Raw genomic sequence first — 23,615 nt, 5'->3', positions numbered from 1 at the left:
AGATTTTTCAGACTGAATTGCTCTTCTGGAGACTTTTAAAAAATGTTGAACTTATTTTTCGTGTGTATTCCTTTGCAGAAAACTGATACCTTGTCAAGATGGAGGGGAGTCATTTGTATTTGGGAGCAGCAGACTTGGGGACCAGCTACCTCTCAAGGGTTCTGTAAACCAATGACACAAGCACCTATTGTGTTGCTTTCAGCCCCCGTCCTACCTTCAGATTGGTCTTACCTATGGCATTCAGGAGGCAAGTGAAAAACTTCGTGAAGAATTACTCAGATGCTGAAATAAAAGTCAGGGAAGCAACTTCTAATGACCCTTGGGGTCCTTCCAGTTCTCTAATGTTAGATATCAGCGACCTGACTTTCAACACAATTTCTCTCTCTGAAATTATGAACATGCTATGGCAGAGACTCAACGACCACGGGAAGAACTGGCGCCATGTGTATAAATCCCTTACCCTAATGGATTATCTCATCAAGAATGGATCAAAGAAAGTTATTCAGCATTGCAGAGAGGGGTACTGTAACCTTCAAGCGCTAAAAGATTTTCAACACATAGATGAAGCTGGAAAAGATCAAGGTACCAGATGAAGAAGTTTATACAGTGTGCTAGTAAAGAGTAAGAGTGTGGGAGGGGGGTTACTTTAAAGCAGAAGCTGGGGAAAAGTAGTTCTTAAATGTACGAGCTGCCTTTCCTCTGGGACAGTTTGGGTTTCCTGTTTAATCCTTTGTGTTGACTCTTGAGTGCCTTTGAAAACAATGTATATATATTTTTCAAAATGATGTGTGAAACTAACACAGTTAGGTGCCTCATAAAAGGACACCTCGTAGACAATGAACATAAAAGAGAGATCATGTAGTATTCATCCTTCTCAGCCTGACTTATTTCACCTAGCATAATGCCCTCAAGGTCCATTCATGTTGTCGCACAAGGAAAGATTTCATTCTTTCGGACCTCAAGGGCATTATGCAAAGTGAAATAAGTCAGACAGAGAAAGACAAATATTGTATGATTTCTATTACATGTGGAGTTAAAAAAAGGAAAAGTTTATAGGTACAGAGAGCAGATTAGCAGTTGTCAGAGGCGGAGGGAGGGAAGAAAATGTGTGAACTATTTTTGTTTTAGTCTAAATAAATTGATTTAAAAAATAAAGTGAAAAAAAAAAAACACCAAAAAGTTAAAAAGTGGAACTTGAGTTCCTGCTTAATTTACATATGACAAAATAGCAATGAATAATTTTCCATGAGCAAGCTTCATGATTAAAGTCAAGGAACTATGTCCTTGGAGTAAATGTGTTATTTTAGGGAGCTAATCTAAAGTATTAATCCTGGTACGATTTTATAAAGATACAGGATATCATATTAAGATCTCTTTCATGAGTTAAAAGCTCAGAGTATTTTTTTATCAAATAGGGTTTTCTTTCAACCTGGGGTTGAATCCTGACTCTGCTGCTGCCTAACTGCATATACTAAGGTAACTTACTAGATTACCTCAGTTTAGCTCTCTGTACATTGGGATAAGAACAATGTCTGTCTCATAGGATGGTTGTGAGGAGTGTAAATATGTTTGCCTGTTTCTCCCCAAAGGATGTCAGCTCCATGAGGGCAGGGACGTTGTCTACCTTGCCCATTGCTGGTTCTCAGCAGAAGAGGCACCATCAACATTTGTTAAGAGAGATAATAAATGGAAGAAAGAATATGCAAATTGTCCCAATTTTGTTTAAAAAATTATATTTATGTATATGAAATTTATTATATAAGAGTTTAACAAGTGGTCCTGGTAGGACTAGAGATGATTTTTTTTTAATTTTGCTATTGTGTTTTTTGTTTGTTTTGGCTGCTGTGCACCGCCTGCGAGATCTTAGTTCCCATACTAGGGATCAAACCTGCGCCTCCTGTAATGGAAGCTTGGAGTCTTAACCACTGGAGTGCCAGGGAAGTCCCTAGAGATGATTTTTATTTTGTTTTATATAAACTTGTATGTTTTAAAACACAGTTTATAATTAGACCAAATAAAACTAACATGGCCCTGTGAAAAAAAAGAAAGTGAATAAACTAGGAGGCATGACAACTTAATATAATAATGTCACTGTAATTATAATTAGACTGGAATTTAGTCATAAGCGTGATAAACTGTTTCCAAAGACTATGGACTCTTCAGAAACTATGATGGGAGTAGTTTTATGAATACAGAAATTTAGGTCATGAAGTAATATTGTCGGGGGTGGAAGAGAAGTCGGGAAAGGCTGCATAGGGTATTGCACTGGGATGATTCAGTAGTGCCTGATATTGTTCTACAGTGGTAAAGAATCAGCACTTCCTCCCATCTAAAGTCAAATTATAATTTGTTGAAGTGAATAGCCTTATGAATCATGAGAAGAGGATAAAATTCAGTGCAGTCTCTGTTAAGTATACCTTTTAAAAATAGAGTCTTTTTTAGAGCAGTTTTAGGGTTACAGAAAAATGATGCAGAAAGTAGAGTTCCCACACGCCCTTCCCCACCCACACATGGTTTCTCCTGTTAACATCTTGCATTAGTGTTGCACATTTGTTACAATTAAACCAGTATTGATACAGTAATATTAACTAATAGTCCTTAGTTTACACAAAGTGTTCACACTTTGTGTTCTGCAGTTCTATGGGTTTTGGAAAATGCATGGTGTCATGGATCTGCCATTCCAGTATTGTGCAGAATAGTTTCACTGCCTTCAAAGTGCCCTGTGTTGCACCTGTCCACCCTCTCTCCCCTGCCTTGAGCCCTTGGCAGTCACTGATCTTTTTATTGTTTCTGCAGTTTTGTTTTTTCCAGATTGTCATATATTTGGAATCATTCCATATGTAGCTTTTTCAGAATTTTTTTTCTCTTAGCAATATGCTTTTAAGATTCTTCTATATCTTTTATAGCTTGAGAGCTGATTTTTTTTTTACTTTAAAAAACAGCTTTATTGAGACATAATTCATACACAACACAGTTCACCCATTTAGAGGTCACAGTCCTATGACTTTTGGTGTATAATTAATTTTTAAAATTGAGATAAAATAAATGTAACATAAACTTTGCCATTTTAAGTGTATGACTCAGTGGCATTCATTACATTCACACTGTGGCACAACCATCACCAGTGTCTGTTTCCAGACGTTTTCATCACCCCCAACAGGAGCTCTGTAACCGTTCAGCAGCAATTCCCGTGCTAACCTCTAATCTGCTTCTTGTCTCTCTGATTTTGCTTATTTTGGGTGCCTCGTGAAGTGGAATCATGTAGTAGTTGTGTTTCTGTGTGTCTGGCTTATGTCACTTACCATGTCCGCCAAGTTCAGCCATGTTAGAGGATGTAGCAGAACTTCATTCTTTTTATACTGAATCACATTAATCTGCAGGTACTTAACCACATTTTGTTTATCTGGTCATCTGTTAATGGGCTGTTTTCACCTTTTGGCTGTTGTGAATAATGCTACAGAGAACTCTAGTGTACAAGTTACCAGACTCCTGCTTTCAGTTTCTTTCTTTCAGAAAGTATACTTAGGAGTGGAATTGCCGGGTCATGTGGTAAGTCAATATTTAGCTTTTTGAGGAACCACTAAACCGTTTTTCTTAGCAGTGGCACCATTTTACATTCCCACCAGCAGTGTATTAATAGGAGGATTGCTGTTAACATCCTTGGTGATCCTGTTTTTGTTTTATCTTTTGTATTATAGCCATTCTGCTGGATGTGAAGCAGTATTAATACTTACTGTGGTTTTAATTTACAGTTTCCTGAAGACTAATGATGTTGAGCATCTTCTCATGTCTTTGTTGGGCCATTTATATGTCTTCTTTAGAGAAATGTCTGTCCAAATTCTCTGCCCATTAAATTTTTTTTTTTTTTGAAGAGTTCTTTATATATTTTGGATATAAGACCTTTATCCAGATAGATGATTTGCAGGTATCTTCTCCCATGCTATATAGGTTGTTTTCTTCCTTTCTTGATTAGATTTTGAAAAAGTCCATTTTATCTGTTTTTCCTTTGGTTGCTTGTACTTTGTGTCATAAGTAAGAACTCATTGCCTAGTCTAAAGTCACAAAGATTTACACCTATGTTTTCTTATAAGAATTTTGTAGTTTTAGCTATTACATTTATCTTGGGTCCACTTTGAATTAATTTTTATATATGGTGGGAGGTAGAGATCCAGACTCATTCTTTTATACCCAGTTGTCCCACTACTATTTGCTGAAAAGAGAATTCTTTCCTCATTGAATTATATTGACATGCTTACAGAAATCAATCAACCATAGATACATGGGCTTACTTCTGTACTCAGTTCTGTTCCACTGATCTGTGCATCTATTCTTATGCCTGTGCCACACTATTTTGATTATTGTAGCTTTGTAGTAAGTTTTGAAATAAAGGAATATGACTTTATTTCCAACTCCAACTTTGTTATTTTCTGGTATTGTTATGGCTGTTCTGGGTTCCTTGCATTTCCATATCAAGTTTAGCATCAGCTTGTCAATTTCTTCAAAAAAGACATCTAGAATTTTGTTTGACATTACGTGGAGTCTGAAGATCAATTTCAGGAATATTGGCATATAAATAATATTATTTCCTCAAATTCATAAACATAAGAAATCATTCCTTTTATTTAGGTCTTCTTTCATTTCTTTCAAACATGTTTTGTAGTATTCATTGTACAAGTTTTATTTCTTTTGTTAAAATTTATTTCTAATTTTTTTTTTTTGGTGCTACTATAAATGAAATGATGGGTACTTCCGTGGAGGTCCAGTGGTTAAGACTCCACACTTGGGCTGCAGTAAGTATGGGAACTAAGATCTTGCACAGACCAAAAAAAAAAAACCACAAACATTGTTTTCTTAATTTCATTTTCAGATTTTTCATTGCTAATGTGTAGAAATTCAGCTGGTCATCTGATTTTTGTATATTAATCTTGTATTTTATTACTCTGCTATAATATTTTCTGTAATAACTATTTGCTGTAATACTTTTGGGGTATTTTGGTCTTTTTTTATATAGATTTCTTTGAATTTCCTACATACAGGATTATGTCATCTGCAAATAGAGATGATTTTACTTCTTCCTTTCCACTCTGGATGCCTCTTATTTCTTTTTCTCTCTTAGTTGCTCTGTCTAAAACCTCCTGTACAATGATGAATAGAAATGGTGAGAACAGACATTCTTGTCTTGTTTCTGATCTTAAGAGCTTTCAGTCTTTCACCATTAAGCATGATGTTCCATCCATCATGTGCTCAGTCGTGTCTGACTCTTTTTCGATCCCATGGACTGTAGCCCACCAGGCTCCTCTGTCCATGGGATTTTCCAGGCAGAATACTGGAGGGGGTTGTCATTTCCTCCCCCAGGGGGTCTTCCCAACCCAGGGATGGAAACTGAATCTCCTGCATTGTAGGCAGATTCTTTCCCACTGAGCCATTGGGGAAGCCTCGAGTATGATATTAGGGATGGGTTTTTCATAGATACTCTTTATAAGGTTGCTGGAGTTCTCTCCTGTTCCTAGTCTGTTGAGTGACTTTCTCAGGATAGGGTGTTGACTTTTGTCAGATGCCTTTTCTGCATCAGTTGATGTTATGTGTTTTTCCCTGTTTCCCTTGCATTTTTAGCAGAAATCCCACTTGGTCATGGTGAATGTCCTCTTTTTTTAAGTGTTTATTTTAGGTCTGGTTGAGGCTTGATGATAAAACTGGAGAATATCTTCTTGAGTCTTGAGCATGCTGTACTGCTTAATCCAGAAATTACAAAGAAATTACAAATTATTAGTTCCCTGAGTCATACAGCAAATTCCCATTGGCTCTCTATTTTACATATGGTAATATAAGTTTCCATGTTCAGTTCAGTACAGTTCAGTCGCTCAGTTGTGTCCTACTCTCTGTGACCCCATTGTCTGCAGTACACCAGGCTTCCCTGTCCATCACCAACTCCTGAATCTTGCTCAAACTCATGTCTGTCGAGTCAGTGATGCCATCCAACCATCTCATCCTCTGACATTCCCTTCTCCTCCTGTTTGCAATCTTTCCCAGCATCAGGGTCTTTTCCAGTGAGTCAGTTCTTCGTATCAGATGGCCAAAGTATTGGAGCTTCAGCTTCAGCATCAGTCCTTCCAATGAATATTCAGGGTTGATTTCCTTTAGGACTGACTGGTTTGGTCTCCTTGCAGTCCAAGGGACTCTCAAAAGTCTTCTCCAACACCACAGTTCAAAATCATCAATTTTTCGGTGCTCAGCTTTCTTATTAGTCCAGCTCTCACATCCATGTATGACTACTGAAAAGCCATAGCTGTTACTCTCTGCATACATCACACCCTCCTCCTTCCTTCTTTCCTACCCATAAGACTGTCTTCTATATCTGTGTCTGCAGTGAAAATGAAAGTCCCTCAGTCATGTCCAACTCTTTGTGACCCCATGGAATAGTCCATGGAATTCTCCAGGCCAGAATACTGGAGTGAGTAGCCATTCTCTTCTCCAGGGGATCGTCCCAACCCAGGGATCAAACCTAGGTCTCCCATATTGCAGGTGGATTCTTTACCAGCTGAGCCACCAGGGAAGCCCAAGAATACTGGAGTGGGTAGCCTAAACCTTCTCCAGCAGATCTTCCCGACCCAGGAATCAAACTGGGGTCTCGTGTGTTGCAGGTGGATTCTTTACCAGCTGAGCTACCGGGGAAGCTCTGCTGCCCTGCAAATAATTTCATCAGTACCGTCTTTCTAGGTTCCATATATATGCGTTGTGTGTGTACCAAGTTGCTTCAGTCGTGTCCAAGTCTTTGCGACCCTGTAGAAAGGTTTCTCTGTCCATTGGATTATCCAGGCAAGAATGATGGAGTGGATTGCCATTCCCTTCTCCAGGGGTCTTCCCGACTCAGGGGTTGAACTCAAGTCTCTTATGTCTCCTACATCAGCAGGCGGGTTCTTTACCACTAGCGCCACCTGGAGTATATGATATTGTTTTTCCCCAAGAGTTAGGTTTTAAAGGCATAATTTTTTGGATAATGGTGAATGGGGTATAATCATTTTTGTACTTCACAAAACGGCTATGTTATTACTGTATTTACCACTATGATAATATCTTTTTAAATGGAAAGAGAGGGTCAGCCATTGCTTTAAAGAGTTTATGAGCTATTTTGAGAGAGAAAGTAGATAAGCATGCAATTATCAATATATAGAAAAATCTATTTATTCATTTATACCTTTTATATGTACAAAGTATCATATGTACGGTTATGTTTGAATACACTGTCTTTCAGATTACCTAACGTTTGAGTTTAGGATTAAAGAAATACAACTATGCTGTGTTGGACTTTATAAATACTCGCTTTGTTAGCATCAAGAAAGAAAAAAAAAAAAGGCAAGTTAGAACTGAATTTTCAGCAGAAGCATACTACAGTTGACCCTTGAACAACTGGGGGGTTAGGGCGCTGACACCGTCCCCCTCCGGTGAACAGCGGAAAATCTGCACGTAACTTTATAACCTGTTTTCAGTTTCACATTCTCAGGTTCACCCAGCAGTGGATTGTGTGGTATCATAGTACATATTTCTTGAAAAAAAAATCTACATTTAAGTGAACGCACGCAGTTCAAACCCGTTTTGTTCAAGGGTCAACTGCATATTCATTTGTTGATTATGGAAGGCATATTAGTTATCGATTGATAACTGGTGCACACTACTAATTTAATAAATATTAATGAAAAACTATTGCATTGGGGAAAGTATTACTTATTTTATGTTTTATACACTTCTCTTTTTGTGTTTGTTCTCTAGTGAGTGTAACATATTAGAATAGTAGCACTTGAGATAATTCATACATAAGTAAATATACATATATTTAGGGGGTGGATACATATGTAAAACTTTGTTATTGAGATGTGCTGTTGAAATAGTTCAAAACGACTGGTTCTCATGATAATGTCAGGACCATTAATGTGTTTCCAATCTACCTTTCTACTCATTTCTTTAGTTTTCAATCTAGTGCATTGTATCACCAAGCAATCCTGATATATTATTTGCTTATACACCTCTACTTGTATTTAAGATGTTTCTTCTTCCCTGTAATATTCTTTCCTTGACATCTGCTCTTTGAATTCCTATTTAGCCTTCAGATCCTAGCTCAGAAGCGTCTTCCTTTGTACCCCCCACCCCCAACTCTCTTCCTTTCTTCATTGGGCAGAAATAATTGCTACAGCAGTTTATGCATAATATCAGAGTGGTATTTTTATAGTGTATCTTATCTACTATGTATATCTGTTCTTATCTAAATTCTGAGGGTATATACCATATGTTAAATGATTAGTAAATTTTTATTGAATGGAAGTCATAAAAATAACAAGAGACTTGAAGAAAGGAATGTGATCCTTAAAAAACTGCTTGGTGCGAATAATTTTGTTCAATCAAAGAAGAAAAAAAGCAGAGTGAAATCTGTAGGGAGAAATTAATCAAGGAGAAATTGTAGTGACCCAAGTAATCTACAGCTGGATCATACCCTAGATACAGGTTATCAAGAAGAGACCAGAGAAAAGATAAAAGTAGAAGATATTATAGAAAAGAGTCTTTTTTTTTCCTCCATGGTCTTTATACTTGCTGTTCCCTTTGCCTGGAGTCCTCAGATATCTGTAGTGCTTTCTACATCCTTCAGATCTCTGCTCAAAAAGTCATCTTATTAGTGCAGGCTTCTGTGCTGTGCTGTGCTGTGCTGAGTCGCTCAGTCGTGTCTGACTCTTTGTGACCCCCATGGACTATAGCCTGCCAGGCACCTCTGTCCATGGGGATTCTCCAGGCAAGAATACTGATGTGGGTTGCCATGCCCTCCTCCAGGGGATCTTCCTAACCCAGGGATCGAACCCAGGTCTCCTGCATTGTGGGCAGATTCTTTACTATTTGAGCCACCAGGGAAGCCCAAGAATACTAGGGTGGGTAGCCTATCCTTTATCCAGGGGATTGTCACAACCGAGGAATCAAACCCGGGTCTCCTGCATTGCAGGTGGATTCTTTACCAGCTGAGCTACTAGGGAAGCCCATGCAGACTTCTAGATCTACCCTATTTACAAAAAAGCAGCCCCGCCCACTCTTTGCACTGATAAGTTTTGCACCTTCTGTTTTCTTTTTCTTCATGATATTTCTTGTCAGATGTTGGTATGTTTTATCTTATTATTTATGACATAGCTTCTCCTACTAGAAAGTAAGTTTCATAAGGACAGGAACATTCTGTGTCTGGTTTTTTTTTTTTTAAACTTTACATAATTGTATTAGTTTTGCCAAATATCAAAATGGATCCGCCACAGGTATTTGTCCAGGCTTCATCTCCAACGTTACAACGGTGCCTATCGCAAAGAACATGCTTAGTAATTAATAACAGTGATACTACTGGGGAAAAAAGTTGAGAAAACAAGTCAGAAGAGGTGGGAAATGAGAGAGACTTATTTGCAAATAGTACGTTAATATTTTCAAATGATATTCTCAGTATGGTTTTATTCAACCTCCAGACAGCTTTTCAGGTGAAGTAAATTTAAAGCAATGAATCAAATTGTTTATCTCAAAATAAATACATGACTTTTAAAATCTGTGCCTCAAGATTTTGACGAACTCTTAGAAAGCGTTTTCTGCCTCTTACTGGTTGTGGAAGCATTTTCCCTGCAAAAAGTTTTGAGCTGCTTAAAGAAGTGTCAGTTGGTGAAAGGTCAGGTGAATATGGCGGATGAGGCAAAACTTTGTAGCCCAATTCATTCAACTTTTGAAGCATTTTTTGTGTGATGTGTGGTCGGGTATTGTCGTGGAGAAGTGGACCCATTCTACTGACCAGTGCTGGCTGCAGGCGTTGGAGTTTTCAGTGTATCTCATCGATTTATGAGCATATTTCTCAGAGGTAATGGTTTCACTGGGATTTAGAAAGCTGTAGTAGATCAGACTGGCAGCACACCACCAAACAGTGACCATGACCTTTTTTTGGTGCAAATTTGGCTTTGGGAAGTGCTTTAGAGCGTCTTCTCGGTCCAGTCACTGAGCTGGTCATTGCCGATTGTTGGATAAAATCCACTTTTCATTGAATGCCACAGTCTGATTGGGAAATGGTTAGCTGTTGTTGCATAGAATAAGAGAAGATGCTTCAAACGATTTTTTTTTCATTTTTGGTCAGCTCATGAGACACTTATGGAGATTTTTTTCACCTTTCCAATTTGCTTCAAATGCCAAATGACTGTAGAATGGTCAATGTTGAGTTCTTTGGCAGCTTCTCAGTTGTAAGAGGATCAGCTTTGATGATTGCTCTCAGTTCGTTGTTGTCAACTTCTGATGGCCAGCTACCACAATCATCTTCAAGGCTCTCGTCTCTTTTGCAAAACTTCTCTAATCACCACCGTACTGTATGATCATTAGCAGTTCCTGGTTCAAATGCGTTGCTCATGTTGCAAGTTGTCTCTTCTGCTTTACGCCCCATTTTGAACTCGAATAAGAAAATTGCTCAAATTTACTTTTTGTCTAACATCATTTTCATAGTCTAAAATACATATAAAATACAGAGCAAGTAATAAGTCATTAGCGAAAAATCATAAAGCAAGAAATGCACATTAAAATACTGTAAACATAACCACATTTATTTAAGAATATATTCCAATATCAAACAGTAAATTTCAACAATGCAAAACTGCAATTACTTTTGCACCAACCTAATAGTTCACACAGTGACAGAGCCAGGATTGCAGTCTAGGTGTTTCGGTTTCAGAATCCATGTTCTTAACTACTGCAGTGTATCGGTGAATGAATGAATGACATTATCCCCATCCTCCTGATGCTCGTCACACTTCTACTCCGTCTTGTCAACACGTGTCTGTCTCCAGACTTGACCAAGCATTTAACTAGTTACACAAAGCAGATAGGAAGGACCTAAGAACTGAACTAGCTCTGTTCACTAATCTGGAGCAGGAGCTGAGCAGTTTATCCTTTTTTGCATGTTTCAGAGTTATTTATCTTATACCATTTATGGTTATTTATCTTATACCATTCAAAGATGGTATAAGAAATGTACCCCTTGCAGCTCTCATGGCTTAAAAAGTCCTTCACTCGCAGGAAGCTCAAATCTGGTGTTCTGTGACAACCTAGAGCGGTGGGATGGAGTGGGAAGTGGGAGGGAGATTCAAGGGGGAGGGGACATATGTACTCCTATGGCTGATTCATGTTGATGTATGGCAGAGACCAACACAATATTGTAAAGCAGTTATCCTCCAATTAAAACAGAAAATGCTTCACTCAAGTGTAACTAATTTGGGCAAGTAACTTGATATAGCTAGCGTGACTGGCCAGTTTTCTTTTATCTTTGATTTAGGGCCCATTACAGGTAAGGCTCAGACTCATCAGAGAAGATGCCTTGTTTCCATAGTTGAGTCAAGAGTCCTGAATCTGCTTGACATCCTCAGAGAGAGTGGACCATCCTCTCCTTTATGTCCACAGTGTCTGTATACCTCTGTCAGAGTACACTGATATCCGTGTCTGTATCCCTTACAAAACTTGAATTTCTCTTCTTTTTTTAAAAAATATTTATTTCCTTATTTTTGGTGTGTTGGGTCTTAATTGTGGTTCTTGGGATCTTCGTTGCAGCACGTGGGCTCCAGTAGTTGTGGCGCGCGGGCTCAGTTGCCCCACGGCACGTGGGGTCATAGTTCCCTGACCAGGGATCAAACCCGCATACCCTGCATTGGAAGATGGGTCCTTAACCACTGAGCAACCAGGGAAGTTCCCCAAACTTGAATTTCTTAAGGGCAATAATAGTGTTCCTAGTACTTAGTATGATGCCTGGGTGGGTGTAGGATCACCCAATAGGTATTTGGTGAATGGATGATTAATACCTTTATGTATTTATACTTTCAGCAAATTTATAGCAATTGACTTTCTTTTAGGAATATAAAAACTGTAAAAGTGATAACTGACTCCTTTAATAATATTTTCCATTTCTTTACTATAAATTATTTTTAAAGTATATTTTTAATGCTAACAGTGCTTTATTGAGATGTAACTTATGTACTTTAAAACACATAGATCTTAAGTGTACAGTTTGGCAAATGTTGATAAACATATCCATCACCCACTTAAAATAAAGAACATTTCCATCATCCCAGAAAGTCCCTTTATTACCCTTTCCAGTCAAGCCTCCCTTTTTCCTAGAGGCAATGACTATTTGATTTCTTTTACCATATAAATTGGGCTTCCCTGTGACTCAGTGGGTAAAGCCTGCAGTCCACGAGGTTGTAAAGAGTTGGACATGACTGAGCAACTGAACAACATATGCCATCAAGTGATGGGACTGGATACCACAATCTTAGTTTTTTGAATGTTGAGGTTCAAGTCAGCTTTTTCACTCTCCTCTTTCACCTTCATCAAGAGGCTCTTCAGTTCCTCTTCGATTTCTGCCATTTGGGTGGTGTCATCTGCATATCTGAGGTTTTTGATATTTCTCCCAGCAATCTTGATTCCAGCTTGTGAAACATGCAAATGTTTCTTAAGTTTCTCTTAAGAGAACAAGGATAGTTTTGGCCTTCATGGATATTGTACTCTAATAGAAGAAAAAGACATTTATCACACAGACAGTTACAAACCTTGGAAGCCTCTGAAAGACAGGTATTGGTGCTGTGAGTGTGTGAAAGTGAAAGTGAGTGAAGTCACTCAGTTGTGTCCGACTCTATGACCCCATGGACTGGAGCCTATCAGGCTCCTCCGTCCATGGAATTTTCCAGGCAAGAGTACTAGAGTGGGTTGCCATTTTCTTCTCCAGTGAGTGTGTGAAGGGGGGCCTAATGTGACCAGTGAGGCCCTGAGGTACGTGTAGGGTGAGGCGGAAAGGGGTTGTTATCTCTCAGTAGGAGGCTTTCCTGAAGAAGCTAAATCTGGGTTGTTCCTTCTGCCAGGAGCTCTCCCTGTGCAGGTCTGTGCAGCTGGCTTTTTCTTGCTGTTTAAGCCTCAGCTGATATGTAACTTCCTCAGTAAGACTTTCCTTGACCGCACCCTGAATTGATGTTAGCACATCTCTCTTCTTCATTTCCTGTAAAACATGAATTTTTATCTGAAATTATCTTTGTAAGGGATCTTGTCTGTCTTTTCCTCACCGGTGCCCCCACTACTTAGAATATTTCCTGAAACTTAAAGTATACAGGAAACAGTTAAACGACTGCGTAAGTTAACATCCTCGAGAATTACCTGTTGCATAGTTAATCTAGAGACTTGCATGTTCTCATCCTTTGAGTTTGGGAGGATTGTTCATACTGGCTTTTTCCTCGTTCATTTTTCTATCCTGTTGATCCTCCTCTCACCCCACTGTGTCTTTTTAAAAAATTTTTTTTCTAGTTTTCTTGAGATGTATTTGACATATGGGACTTCCGAGGTGGCATTAGTGGTTAAGACCCCCCCTGCCAGTAGCACTGTTTAAGTTTAAGATATACAGCATACTTACATACATTATTAAATGATTACCACCATAAGTTTAGTGAGCGTCCATCATTTCATATGGGTACAAAATTTAAGAAATTTTTTTTAAACTTCTTATTTTGTATTGGGGTAAAGCCAATTAACAAACAGTGTTTTGATAGTTCCAGATGAACAGTAAAAGGACTCAGCCATACATATACAAACCCTCCTCTCATCCACGTTGCCACATACCATTGAGCAGAGTTCCATGAGCTATACATTAGGTCCTTGTTGGTTACCCATTTTAAATGTTACAGTGTGTACATGTCCATCCCAAACTCCCTAACTATCCCTTCCCCCATCCTCTCCCCTACCACAGCCCAGCAACCATAATTTTCTTAAGTCTGTGTCTGTTTCACAAGTTCATTCGTATCATTTACTTTAGATTCCATGTATAAGGGATGCCATATGGTGTTTCTCCTTCTCTGTCTGACTGGCTGCGCTCAGTATGACAGTCTCTAGGTCCGTCAGTGTTGCTGCAGGTGGCATTATTTCACGCATTTTAATCCACTGTGTCTTTCTAATGAGGGCTGCCAATGGTAGCATCCTACTCTCTGGCCATAGTGACGGGTAGATGACTTTCAAGCTGGGCCACTCAGTGTGATTCTCCTGGAATTTTCAAATTTGAATAATGAAGAAGGAGACTTCTCAGGTGACATAGTCTGAGGTGTGAGTATGGAGCTGTCTGTGGCCTTTTCCACATCCAGATTGAAGAAGCGGACCTGTGAGAAGAGAAAAGGCGTCACAGAGGGAAGCAGAGGTGGTTGGGCGAGGGTGCTGGCAGTTTGCTAGTCTCTGCTTCATTTGTATCTGTAGCCCAGTTGCAACCCCTGATTTTCCCACAAGCAGTTCAAATTGAGGTTTTGTCACTAATGACCAGAAGATTCCCAATGAAATGGTATATAGCTTTGTTTTTGTTTCAACCTTCATCTCAACTAACAAGCTTTCCATCTTGATGTGTCTTATGTAGTATCTGGCTGTTGATCTGTTACGTAGTTTAATTTCCTATCTCAGAGAATCTGTTTTCTCTCTCCTCCCCGTCCTCTCTTTCTCTCTCTGTCTCCCTCTCCTTCCCTCCTCCTCTCTCCCCCTCTTCAGTCCCCTTCACTATTCTCCCTTTTTCCAAACACAGAGCCATTGCTGCCTAACTGTTTCAGCACTATCCTGTTTTAGTTTGTTGTTGTTGTTTAGGTGCTAAATCGTGTCTGACTCTTTGCGACCCCATGGACTGTAGCCCTCCAGGCTCCTCTGTCCATGGGGTTTCCCAGGCAAGAATACTGGAATGGGTTGCCACTTCCTTCTCCAGGGGATCTTCCCAACCCAGAGATCGAACCCATGTCTCCTGCATTGGCATACAGATTCTTTACCACTGAGCCACCAGGGAAGCCCATTATATTTTAGTACTATATATTCATCCTTTTCAGAAATGTATTGGTAAGAAGTAAGTAGATGCCATCTTATTACTATTGTTATTATTTACCTCATCATTGAAGCAGGTTTATTGGGTTCTTGAATCTTTTCACTTTCAACTCTGATCCTTTTAAACATCCAGGTTCCTACTCTCCAGTACCTAGGGGATGATGGGAGGTGGCTAGGGCAGTGGGCATCCTTGAATGGGAAGTTCACTTTGGGATGATTTCTTCCCAATTTTCTGTGAAGTGTTGTGGCCTCACTGTCCTGATGCTGCAGACTGCTCAGGAAGGAGGCCTGAGGCTGTGGGGGGAAGCCCCTCATCCTTGTATTTGACATTCTGCTCAAGGCACCTGGTTCTCCCTTTGAACTATTGCAGCTGTCCTCAAAGCCACGCATCCATGCAGACTCTGAGTAGAATGTTCCACATCTGCCCCATAATTTGTAGTTCTAACCTTTTCCAATTAGGAAGGTTCTAAGAAATTATTTCAGGCCAAATAACTTTCTCAGGCAGCTAAGTTGTAAATTGCAACCAGTATTTTTCATCTGTCGGCTCCATTTGCACTGCGTCAAGAAGAAAATGGAGACTTTTTGGTAATTTTCTCCTTTATTGATTCATTCACTCAGTAAATATTCATTAAGTATTTACTATGGGCTTCCCTGATGGCTCAGTTGGTAATGAATCCGCCTGCAATGCAGGAGACCCCAGTTCGATTTCTGGGTTGGGAAGATCTGTGGGAGAAAGGGTTAGGCTACCCACCGCAGTATTCTTTGGCTTCCCTTGTGGCTCAGCTGGTAAAGAATCCACCTGCAATGCGGGAGACCTGGGTTTGATCCCTGGGTTCAGAAGATCCCCTGGAGAAGGGAAAGGCTACCCACTCCAGTATTCTGGCCTGGAGAATTCCATGGACTGTATAGTCCATGGGGTCGCAAAGAGTCGGACACGACTGAGCGACTTTTACTTTCACTTACTGTGTGCCAATCATCTTCTAGACACTAAAGAGTCTCTACCCTCATGGAGCTTGTATTCCAGGTGAGAAACTAATAAACAAGTAAACAGATGCCTATATAGTACAGTATTAGGTGGTGCTCAATGCCACTTTGAAAAACGAAATAAATAACATAGTGCTTTCAGAAGAGAAATTCAATGGCATATTTAAGGTGAAAAATGTAATGCCAGTGTATGATGTGATTTCATCATATGCTTACTTCTCAAAGTGTAAGAATAGGAGTATAGTCATTGACAATTCTGATGAAATTTGGATTTCCCTCTACATTTGCTAAAGGTTTTTACAACTTTGCTTATTTTTTCTTAGAATAAAATTCTATGGTAGCCTTAATTAAAATTTTCTAAGCCAATTAATGTATTTTTCAGGTTATTATATCCGGGAAAAGTCAAAACAAGTTATAACGTTGCTGATGGACGAACAGTTGCTGCATAGAGAGAGGGAAGTGGCGTGTCGGACTAGACGGCGTACCTCCTACTCTATGACATTTCCTAAAAGATTACCTGGTGCGGGTAACTCACCAACAGCATGCGCTTCTGCCCCCACACCAGAAATTCCTGTTTCAGAGAAGAAGAATAAGCTTCTTAAGGTTGCACGGCTACATAATAAAAGTGCGTATAATGGGCATTGGCCTAAAGTGCAATAGATAGCATTTAAGAACAATTAAAAAGTAGAAAACATTGGGTTTTAGTACTGAAGTATTAATGCTATGTTAGTAGTACTGTTACTACATTAGACATCATAATGTAGACAACAGTGATGAAGGATACTGTTCAGTAGATAATTTTATGACTGTTTCTGAATTCAGTTATCTGGGATGCAAATAAAATGTTTTTGAGCTTTAAAGGTATTAAACTAGTACTACCCTATTTGGCATCCGGATTGAGTTTTAAGATGTTAATCATAACTGGAGATGAAGGAGAAGTGTGTTCGGAGACTAGGGGTCTGGGTGTGCACACATTTGCATTCTTTGATCCTCCAAATCAGGACATTGACATTAAAAAATGTGCCTCCAAATTCTGAGAATGCTGTAAAACTCTTCTAGGAAAGTTCCCTGTGTTATATAACCCTTTCCTTTACCTAAAACGTTAAATCTGGACCACTGAAAAGTAGTCCTTCTTAGAAAAGAAGGCACTTATTTATAATGTTTTAATAGAAATCAGAAAGGCAGTTATCTTTTCTACTGAATTTGCTGAAACACAAAGGGAAATCCCACAGACAGATGAGCCTGGCGGGCTACAGTCCACGTGGTCAAAAAGACTCGGACACAACTTAGCGACTAGACAACAACAAAGGAATGTCATTTGGCTCTAACTTCTCCAGTATAAACCCTGTTCATAAATTGTGTGTAAAGAATGGACAGTTTGAAGAAGCAAAAATATTAATGAAATGTGACTTAGGTAACTGGCCCTTGAAAGCAGCTACACACTTTGTGCCATAGTGAGGGGCATAGTAGGAGTAACATACACATATGTTATGTTACATATATATATGTATGTTACATATATGTTACATACATATAGGAGCACATAGTTGAAAGCATCTTCAAATGCCTGCCTCCCAGCTTTATCATGTAACCATATTAAGCAAGATATTGAAAGATAGACATTCCAGGTGTCAGTTAAATATTAAAAATTTTAAATGTTAATATTAATGCCAATACAAAACGATCCTGCTAAAAATCGTTAAAGTATAATACTATTCTGACAAGTCAAGAGTTCTCAAATGTTCACTCCATTTGCACTGATGTGGACTGGGCAGTTGAGAGATAGTAAGAGAGGTGGGCGTTGTAATTATAATAGTATTAATAAATACCAACCAAATACTTCTAAAAAGTACTGGAACCTCTTTCTTTGGGGACCTGGTCCTTTGAAACAAATCTTGAAAGAGACACATTCTGAAATTTTCTCATAGAAGCCTTAAATTCAAACTGATACCTAAAATGAAGTAACAGAGTAAAATAACCAATTATGACTCACCTAGAGTTTCTGCATCTCTTTCACTACTTCTCTGTTATCATTTTTGTTCTTCCTTCTTCCATTTGCTTTCCTCTTCCTTTCTTTCATTATAAATATATTTATTAAATTTATAATTTGAAATTTGGATATCTAGCAGAACTTTGGAGTGAAAGCAGCGAATAAAACAAAGCCCCTCTCATCATGTAGCAAATATTCTAGTGCCAGAGATAAATATTAAACACACTTAAATAAAACAGATGTAAAATACTGTCAGATAGTGTCAAGTCCTGTAAAGCAAAGGGAAGCAGTGACAGGGCAGAGAGGGACAGGAATGGCTTTATTTTAGGTCAGGTAGTGAGGGGGGTTCTTTTGGAGGAGGCAGAGATGTAAACAGAGACCTGAATGAAGTGAGGGAACTGTCCAGGTATATCTGGGATCTTTGGGCAGAGGAAACAGTGGTGCAGATGCTCTGAGATGGGAGAAAGCTTGGCGCCCTTCACCGTCAACTCATGAGATGAATCCCTAAACTGCTGCAGAAGTAGCTCAGCTCTGAGCCATTTTCGTGATTCATATACGAAAATCCAGCTTATTGCCTTACAGTCACTGCTTTTTTTAAACCCAAAATGATACTTCCCAGCTTTATGATAGCTTGTTATTCAACTAGACTGAGCTCTGAATACCTTTTGACTATTAAAAAAAATCAGTCTACCTGCAAATGAAGAAGTTTTGCTACAATTCATTTTTTTCATACTACAAACATGTATTGAGTACCTGGCTACTATGTGCCAGACACTGTTGGCTAGGCCTGGTAAACAAATCGGGTGTATTTCTGCTCTCACAGAGGTTATATCCGGTGATGGACTTTCAGTCCGTTAAAAAAAAAGATGTTCAAAAGGAGTTTTGGTGGATGGCAGCATCGCTGAGGTGCATTTGCAGCGAAGATTTACAGTGAATAATGAATTTTTACATATAAAGCTGTAGTAAGTTTGTTAAAGAATCTGTTACATGATTTTAACATTTCATTTACCATCACTGTATATCGTATACATACAAAGGGGATATATAGAAGTGCGTGTTTGTGTTCAAAAAAGAGAAACTGGATTAAGTAAGCTTAGCAATACTAGCCATATCCATGTAGGCATTTGAATCTGAAACTGTATTTTAAAAGAAGAAAAAAAAACTGTTAATTCGGCTGGGCCTGGGGAAGATAAGAAAGTTTATTAGGAGGCATTATTAATAGGACAGGAAAAACAGCAAATAAGTTAAAATCAGGGGCACCCGTGAGTGACAGTATTAGGGCCACAGAACTGGTAGTGGTGTAAGCATAGTAAGAACTTCTCTCTTCTAAAAATAGTCCAGAACTAGGTATTCTAGGACCAGTGTGGCTCTTCATGATGTCAGGGCTCTTTTCTTGTTCCACCAAACTCACCGTGTAACTTCCACTTTATGATCCACAATGGCTGCTTGCCTCCAGCCATTACCTCTGCCTTCTAGCCAGCAGGAAGGAGGAAGCGTTGAAAATATGAATGCCCCTTCCCTTAAGGACGTTTATGGAAATTGCCTGTAACGTTTTGGCTTATGCACTCTTATTGTTTAGCACTTAGTTACATGGACGCTCCTAGCTTCAAGAAAGGCTAAGAAATGTAGTCTTTATATAACAGCAGCATGTGCCCAAATGGAAGAAAATCTGTTGTTAAGGAAGAAGGAGAGAATAAATATAGGGGACAACAAATAGTCCCTACCATAGTGGGAAAGAATACAAGAAATGAACTACTCATGGTAATACATGGTTGTCAGATTAAATGGAATAGAAAATATAAATTTTAATACGTAGAAAAATGGGGGCAGATAGTTGAGAGTACTCTGCACCGTTTATAAATACAGTTTATTAGCAGTATTTGGAAATTTGTTTGATACAACTAGCAAGAAGGATCCATAGTAGGCCTTGGAGAACAGAAGGGACGTTCAGCTTAGTCACAGAACTTAGCTTTCTTATTACTGAAAACAGCTGTTGGTGGAAGATAATTCTTATTGCTTTGTGTAGAAATGAAGGAGCTACAAATTGGAGGGAAGCTTTCTAGAAGACAGTTGTTTGAATCTAGGACCCGCTCAAAGGTTATTGAAATGAGGAGAAGGTAATGTTTAAAGACAGAATATAGAGAGGGAATGGATACATAGATGATATATTGGAGAAGAAAGACAGAAATCGAAAATGACTCTAACATTTGAGTCAGAGAAAATGAAGGCAAGTTATAGTTTCATAAGGGTAAATTTCCATCAGAAGGAATTTAAAGATGCTTCTGAATTATTTAGTTATAATGAAATGTAAAATTGAATGCATTGCTAGAAATCTGATACCCTGGCTTTAGGATCCTGAGCTCAAACAGCTGTGCCTCACTTCTTTGTGGTGAATTAGCAAGGGAAAAAAGATACTTTAGAGAAGGTGTTATACACACATCGCTGCTTCTACTCCTTTTTTCCTATTCCTGGATGTTTTCCTCATGTTTTAATTCGGGTGGATAGCTTGGGTATTTTTTATTTAGATGATTTTGTTGTTTGAAGGAAGAAATGAGCTGAAGGATAAGTGCTGCTTGATGGCAAGACAGAAAGCTGTATAAAGCACAGTGATAACTCAGCTTTTCTGAGCTGTAAGCATCAGAGTTAGGGCCTTTCCTCAGAGGTAATAATTATAAAAACTATCACCGGAGACATTGCTTACAGCTAGACCAGCAAAGCATTACCTCTGTGGATCATCAGGTCTTCTATAAAGAGCTCTTTAGCGGTACTATTCTTTGCAGTGGAACTTTACCTGTATCAGAGAAGGATTGCTCTGGCCTGTGTTAAATGTAATAACATTTCACATCATGGAAATATTTCCCTAAAAATTGCACGATTCCTGTTGAACCAAAAGTTAGAATTCAAAGCAGCTGTCATACTTTAATAAGCAGAAACACCCATGTTGGACTTCCCTGCTGTCACAGTGGATAGAGTCTGCCTGCCGATGCAAGGGACACAGGTTCGATCCCTGGTTTGGGAAGATTCCACGTGTTGCAACTAAGCCTGTGTGCCACAGCCACTGAGCCTGTGCTCTAGAGCCTGCGAACCACAAGTCCTGAGCTCGTACACCACAGTTACTGAAGCCTGTGTGCCTAGAGGCCGTGCTCCATAGCAAGAGAAGTCCCTGCAGTGAGAAGCCCACGCACCACGGCTGGGGAGTGGCCCCCACTTGCTGCCACGAGAGAAGGCCCGTGCGGAGCAGTGGGGACCTACCACAAAGATAAACAAACAGTACATGCATCAAAAACAGAAAAACCACCAGCATTTTCCCACAGTGAACTTTATATTTATGGAGAGTTGATGTAGAGCCATATTTGGTGGCTTTATCACAGTCTCAGCGGCAGAGTGTGTGGTTCAAGTGTGATTGCTACTAAGACATTTACACTGATGAATGTTTAAGCAGTGATTTTTTTTTAATTTAAAAATAAATATACAAAAAAGAAACAGCAGCTTATACCTCTACCACCCTAAACCAACCACTATTCACATCTTAGAATATTTGCTTCTAGTCCTATTATTTTTCTTCTTTTGTTTCAGAAAAACCACCTTATTCTTGTAAAAAAAAAAATATACCCACTGTAAAGCATCAATCACTTCCAATCCAATCACTCAGAAATAGCCATAATTGATACCAGATGAATGTAAATTCTAGGCATCTTGCTAACCATCCATCCATACAAATACGTATGAAGATGAATAACTAGAGAGAAACTTTTTATAAAAATGGAATTGTGCTAATGCTAAGTTTCACTGACGATATTTCAGGTCTGCTTCTGGTAATAACACTTATGAGGAGCTCCAAGAAACTCATTTATTGCACAATAATTAAAGACTAGAAATGATATACTGAGACATTTCTGGACTCACCAGAGGTATGGGAAGTCTCCAAGGATCTTCTAAAAACTTAATATATAATTATATATATATATGTATTTTTTATTGAAAGTCTAAAAATAGTAAGTATCAGTTGTCTCCAAATTGCACAAATTTAGTGGAGGGTTTCTAAAGCCTGGTACTATTGACATTTTAAGCCAGATAACGCTTTGATGTGGGGACCGCCCTGTGCAATGTAGGTTGCTGAGGCTTATCTCTGGCCTATACCCACTAGATGCTATTATCTCACACCCCTTCCCTTTGTGAGAACCAGAAATGTCTGCAGATGTGGTCAGATGTCTCTTGGGGACAAAAATTGCCCCAAGTTGAGAATCACTGATTGACTACATTTAAAATCAAAGTCCCCAAAGGATTTTAAACATGGAGTTTGATCAGCTAATTCCAGAACTCATCCGAAAGGAGCAAAAGGTCAGGCACATCCAAAATGTTCCTGAAGAAGAATAAGATGGAGGGCTTGCCTTTCTAGATCACAAGAACAAAGAGCTGTGATCATGGCAGTGTGGTAGTGATGCAGGGATAGGTGCTTGGCCAGTGGAGCCAACGATAGAGCCCTGAAAACAAGCCTGTACAACTGTGTTATCTTAGCGTATGACAGAGGTGGTGTTTCACATGGTGGGGGGAGGATGAACTGCTTAACAGTACCAGGATATTCATTTATCCATGCTGGGAAAAGTGAAATTAGGTCTCTGTCTCATATTGTGCACAAGAATGTGTGTATGTGTGTGTGTGTGTAGGTGTGTGTATGTTAGTCACTCAGTCCTGTCTGACTCTATGCAACCCCATGCACTGTACCCCACCAGGCTCCTTTGTCCATGGGATTCTCCAGGCAAGAATACTGGAGTGGGTTTCCATTCCCTTCTTCACGGGATCTTCCCGAACCCAGGGATCAAACCCAGGTCTCTCACATTTCGGGCAGATTCTTTACCATCTGAGCCACCAGGGAAGCCCACACAAGAATGTATCCTGGAGGAATTAAGGACTTAAAGGTGAAAAAGCAAAACTTCAGAATGTTTAGAAGAAAATACAGAATATCTTTTCCACATTGGAATAGGGAAGGATTTCTTAAACCAAGAAAAGAGCAAACTATTAAATACTGTTTTTTAAAGTATTTGTAAATTTGACTACTGTGGTAGGCAGAATTCTGTGAATAGACCTCAATGACCCTTACCTTTATTGAACCCCCTCTTTTGAATGTAAGGATAACCTGTGAATTATGATGAATTATCACTCCCATGATTATGTTACATTATATGTCAAAAAAGGGAGTATTCAGGTGGGCTTAATCTAATCACATGAACCCCTTATAAGCAGAATTTTCTCTCACTCAATGATCCCCCACCTTTTTGGCACCAGGGACCAGTTCTGTGGAAGGCAGTTTTCCATGGGGAGGGGATGGTTCAGGCAGTAGTGGGTGATGGAGAGCAACGGGGAGTGGCAGCTAAATTCCATGGGGAGGGGATGGTTCAGGCAGTAGTGGGTGATGGAGAGCAACGGGGAGTGGCAGCTAAATTCCATGGGGAGGGGATGGTTCAGGCAGTAGTGGGTGATGGAGAGCAACGGGGAGTGGCAGCTAAAGCTTCACTAGCTTACTCACCTCCTGCTGTGCAGCCTGTTCCTAACAGAGCAGGGGTTAGGGCACCCTGCTCTTGCTGGTGTTAGAAGAAAAAGTCGGACAGGTTCCAAGATTGAGAAGGATTTGATGCACCCTTTCTGGCTTGAAGATGTGCACGCTCAGCCACTCAGTTGTGTCCAACTCTTTGTGACTCCCCTGGACTGTAGCCTGCCAGGCTCCTCTGTCCGTGATACTTCCCAGGCAAGAATACTGGAGTGGGTTGCC

The 23,615-nt window shown here is 39.4% G+C and overlaps 1 protein-coding gene across 1 annotated transcript in view; it reads left to right on the top strand.

The window, feature by feature from the left end:
* The first annotated feature begins 233 nt into the window (after positions 1-233).
* ENTHD1 (ENTH domain containing 1) overlaps positions 234-23,615 on the top strand; it is an 84,482-nt gene continuing 61,100 nt past the window's right edge. The window contains exons 1-2 of the mRNA XM_010833738.1: positions 234-582; positions 16,238-16,480. Coding sequence (XP_010832040.1) covers positions 234-582; positions 16,238-16,480 — 592 coding nt within the window. The remainder of the gene's footprint in view (positions 583-16,237; positions 16,481-23,615) is intronic.

This window comes from Bison bison, unplaced genomic scaffold (genome assembly GCF_000754665.1).
Source record: "Bison bison bison isolate TAMUID 2011002044 unplaced genomic scaffold, Bison_UMD1.0 scf7180017863885, whole genome shotgun sequence".
NCBI classification, from domain to species: Eukaryota; Metazoa; Chordata; class Mammalia; order Artiodactyla; family Bovidae; genus Bison; species Bison bison.
Note: the sequence above shows the minus strand (reverse complement) of the source record. Positions and strands in the feature narration are given on the sequence as shown.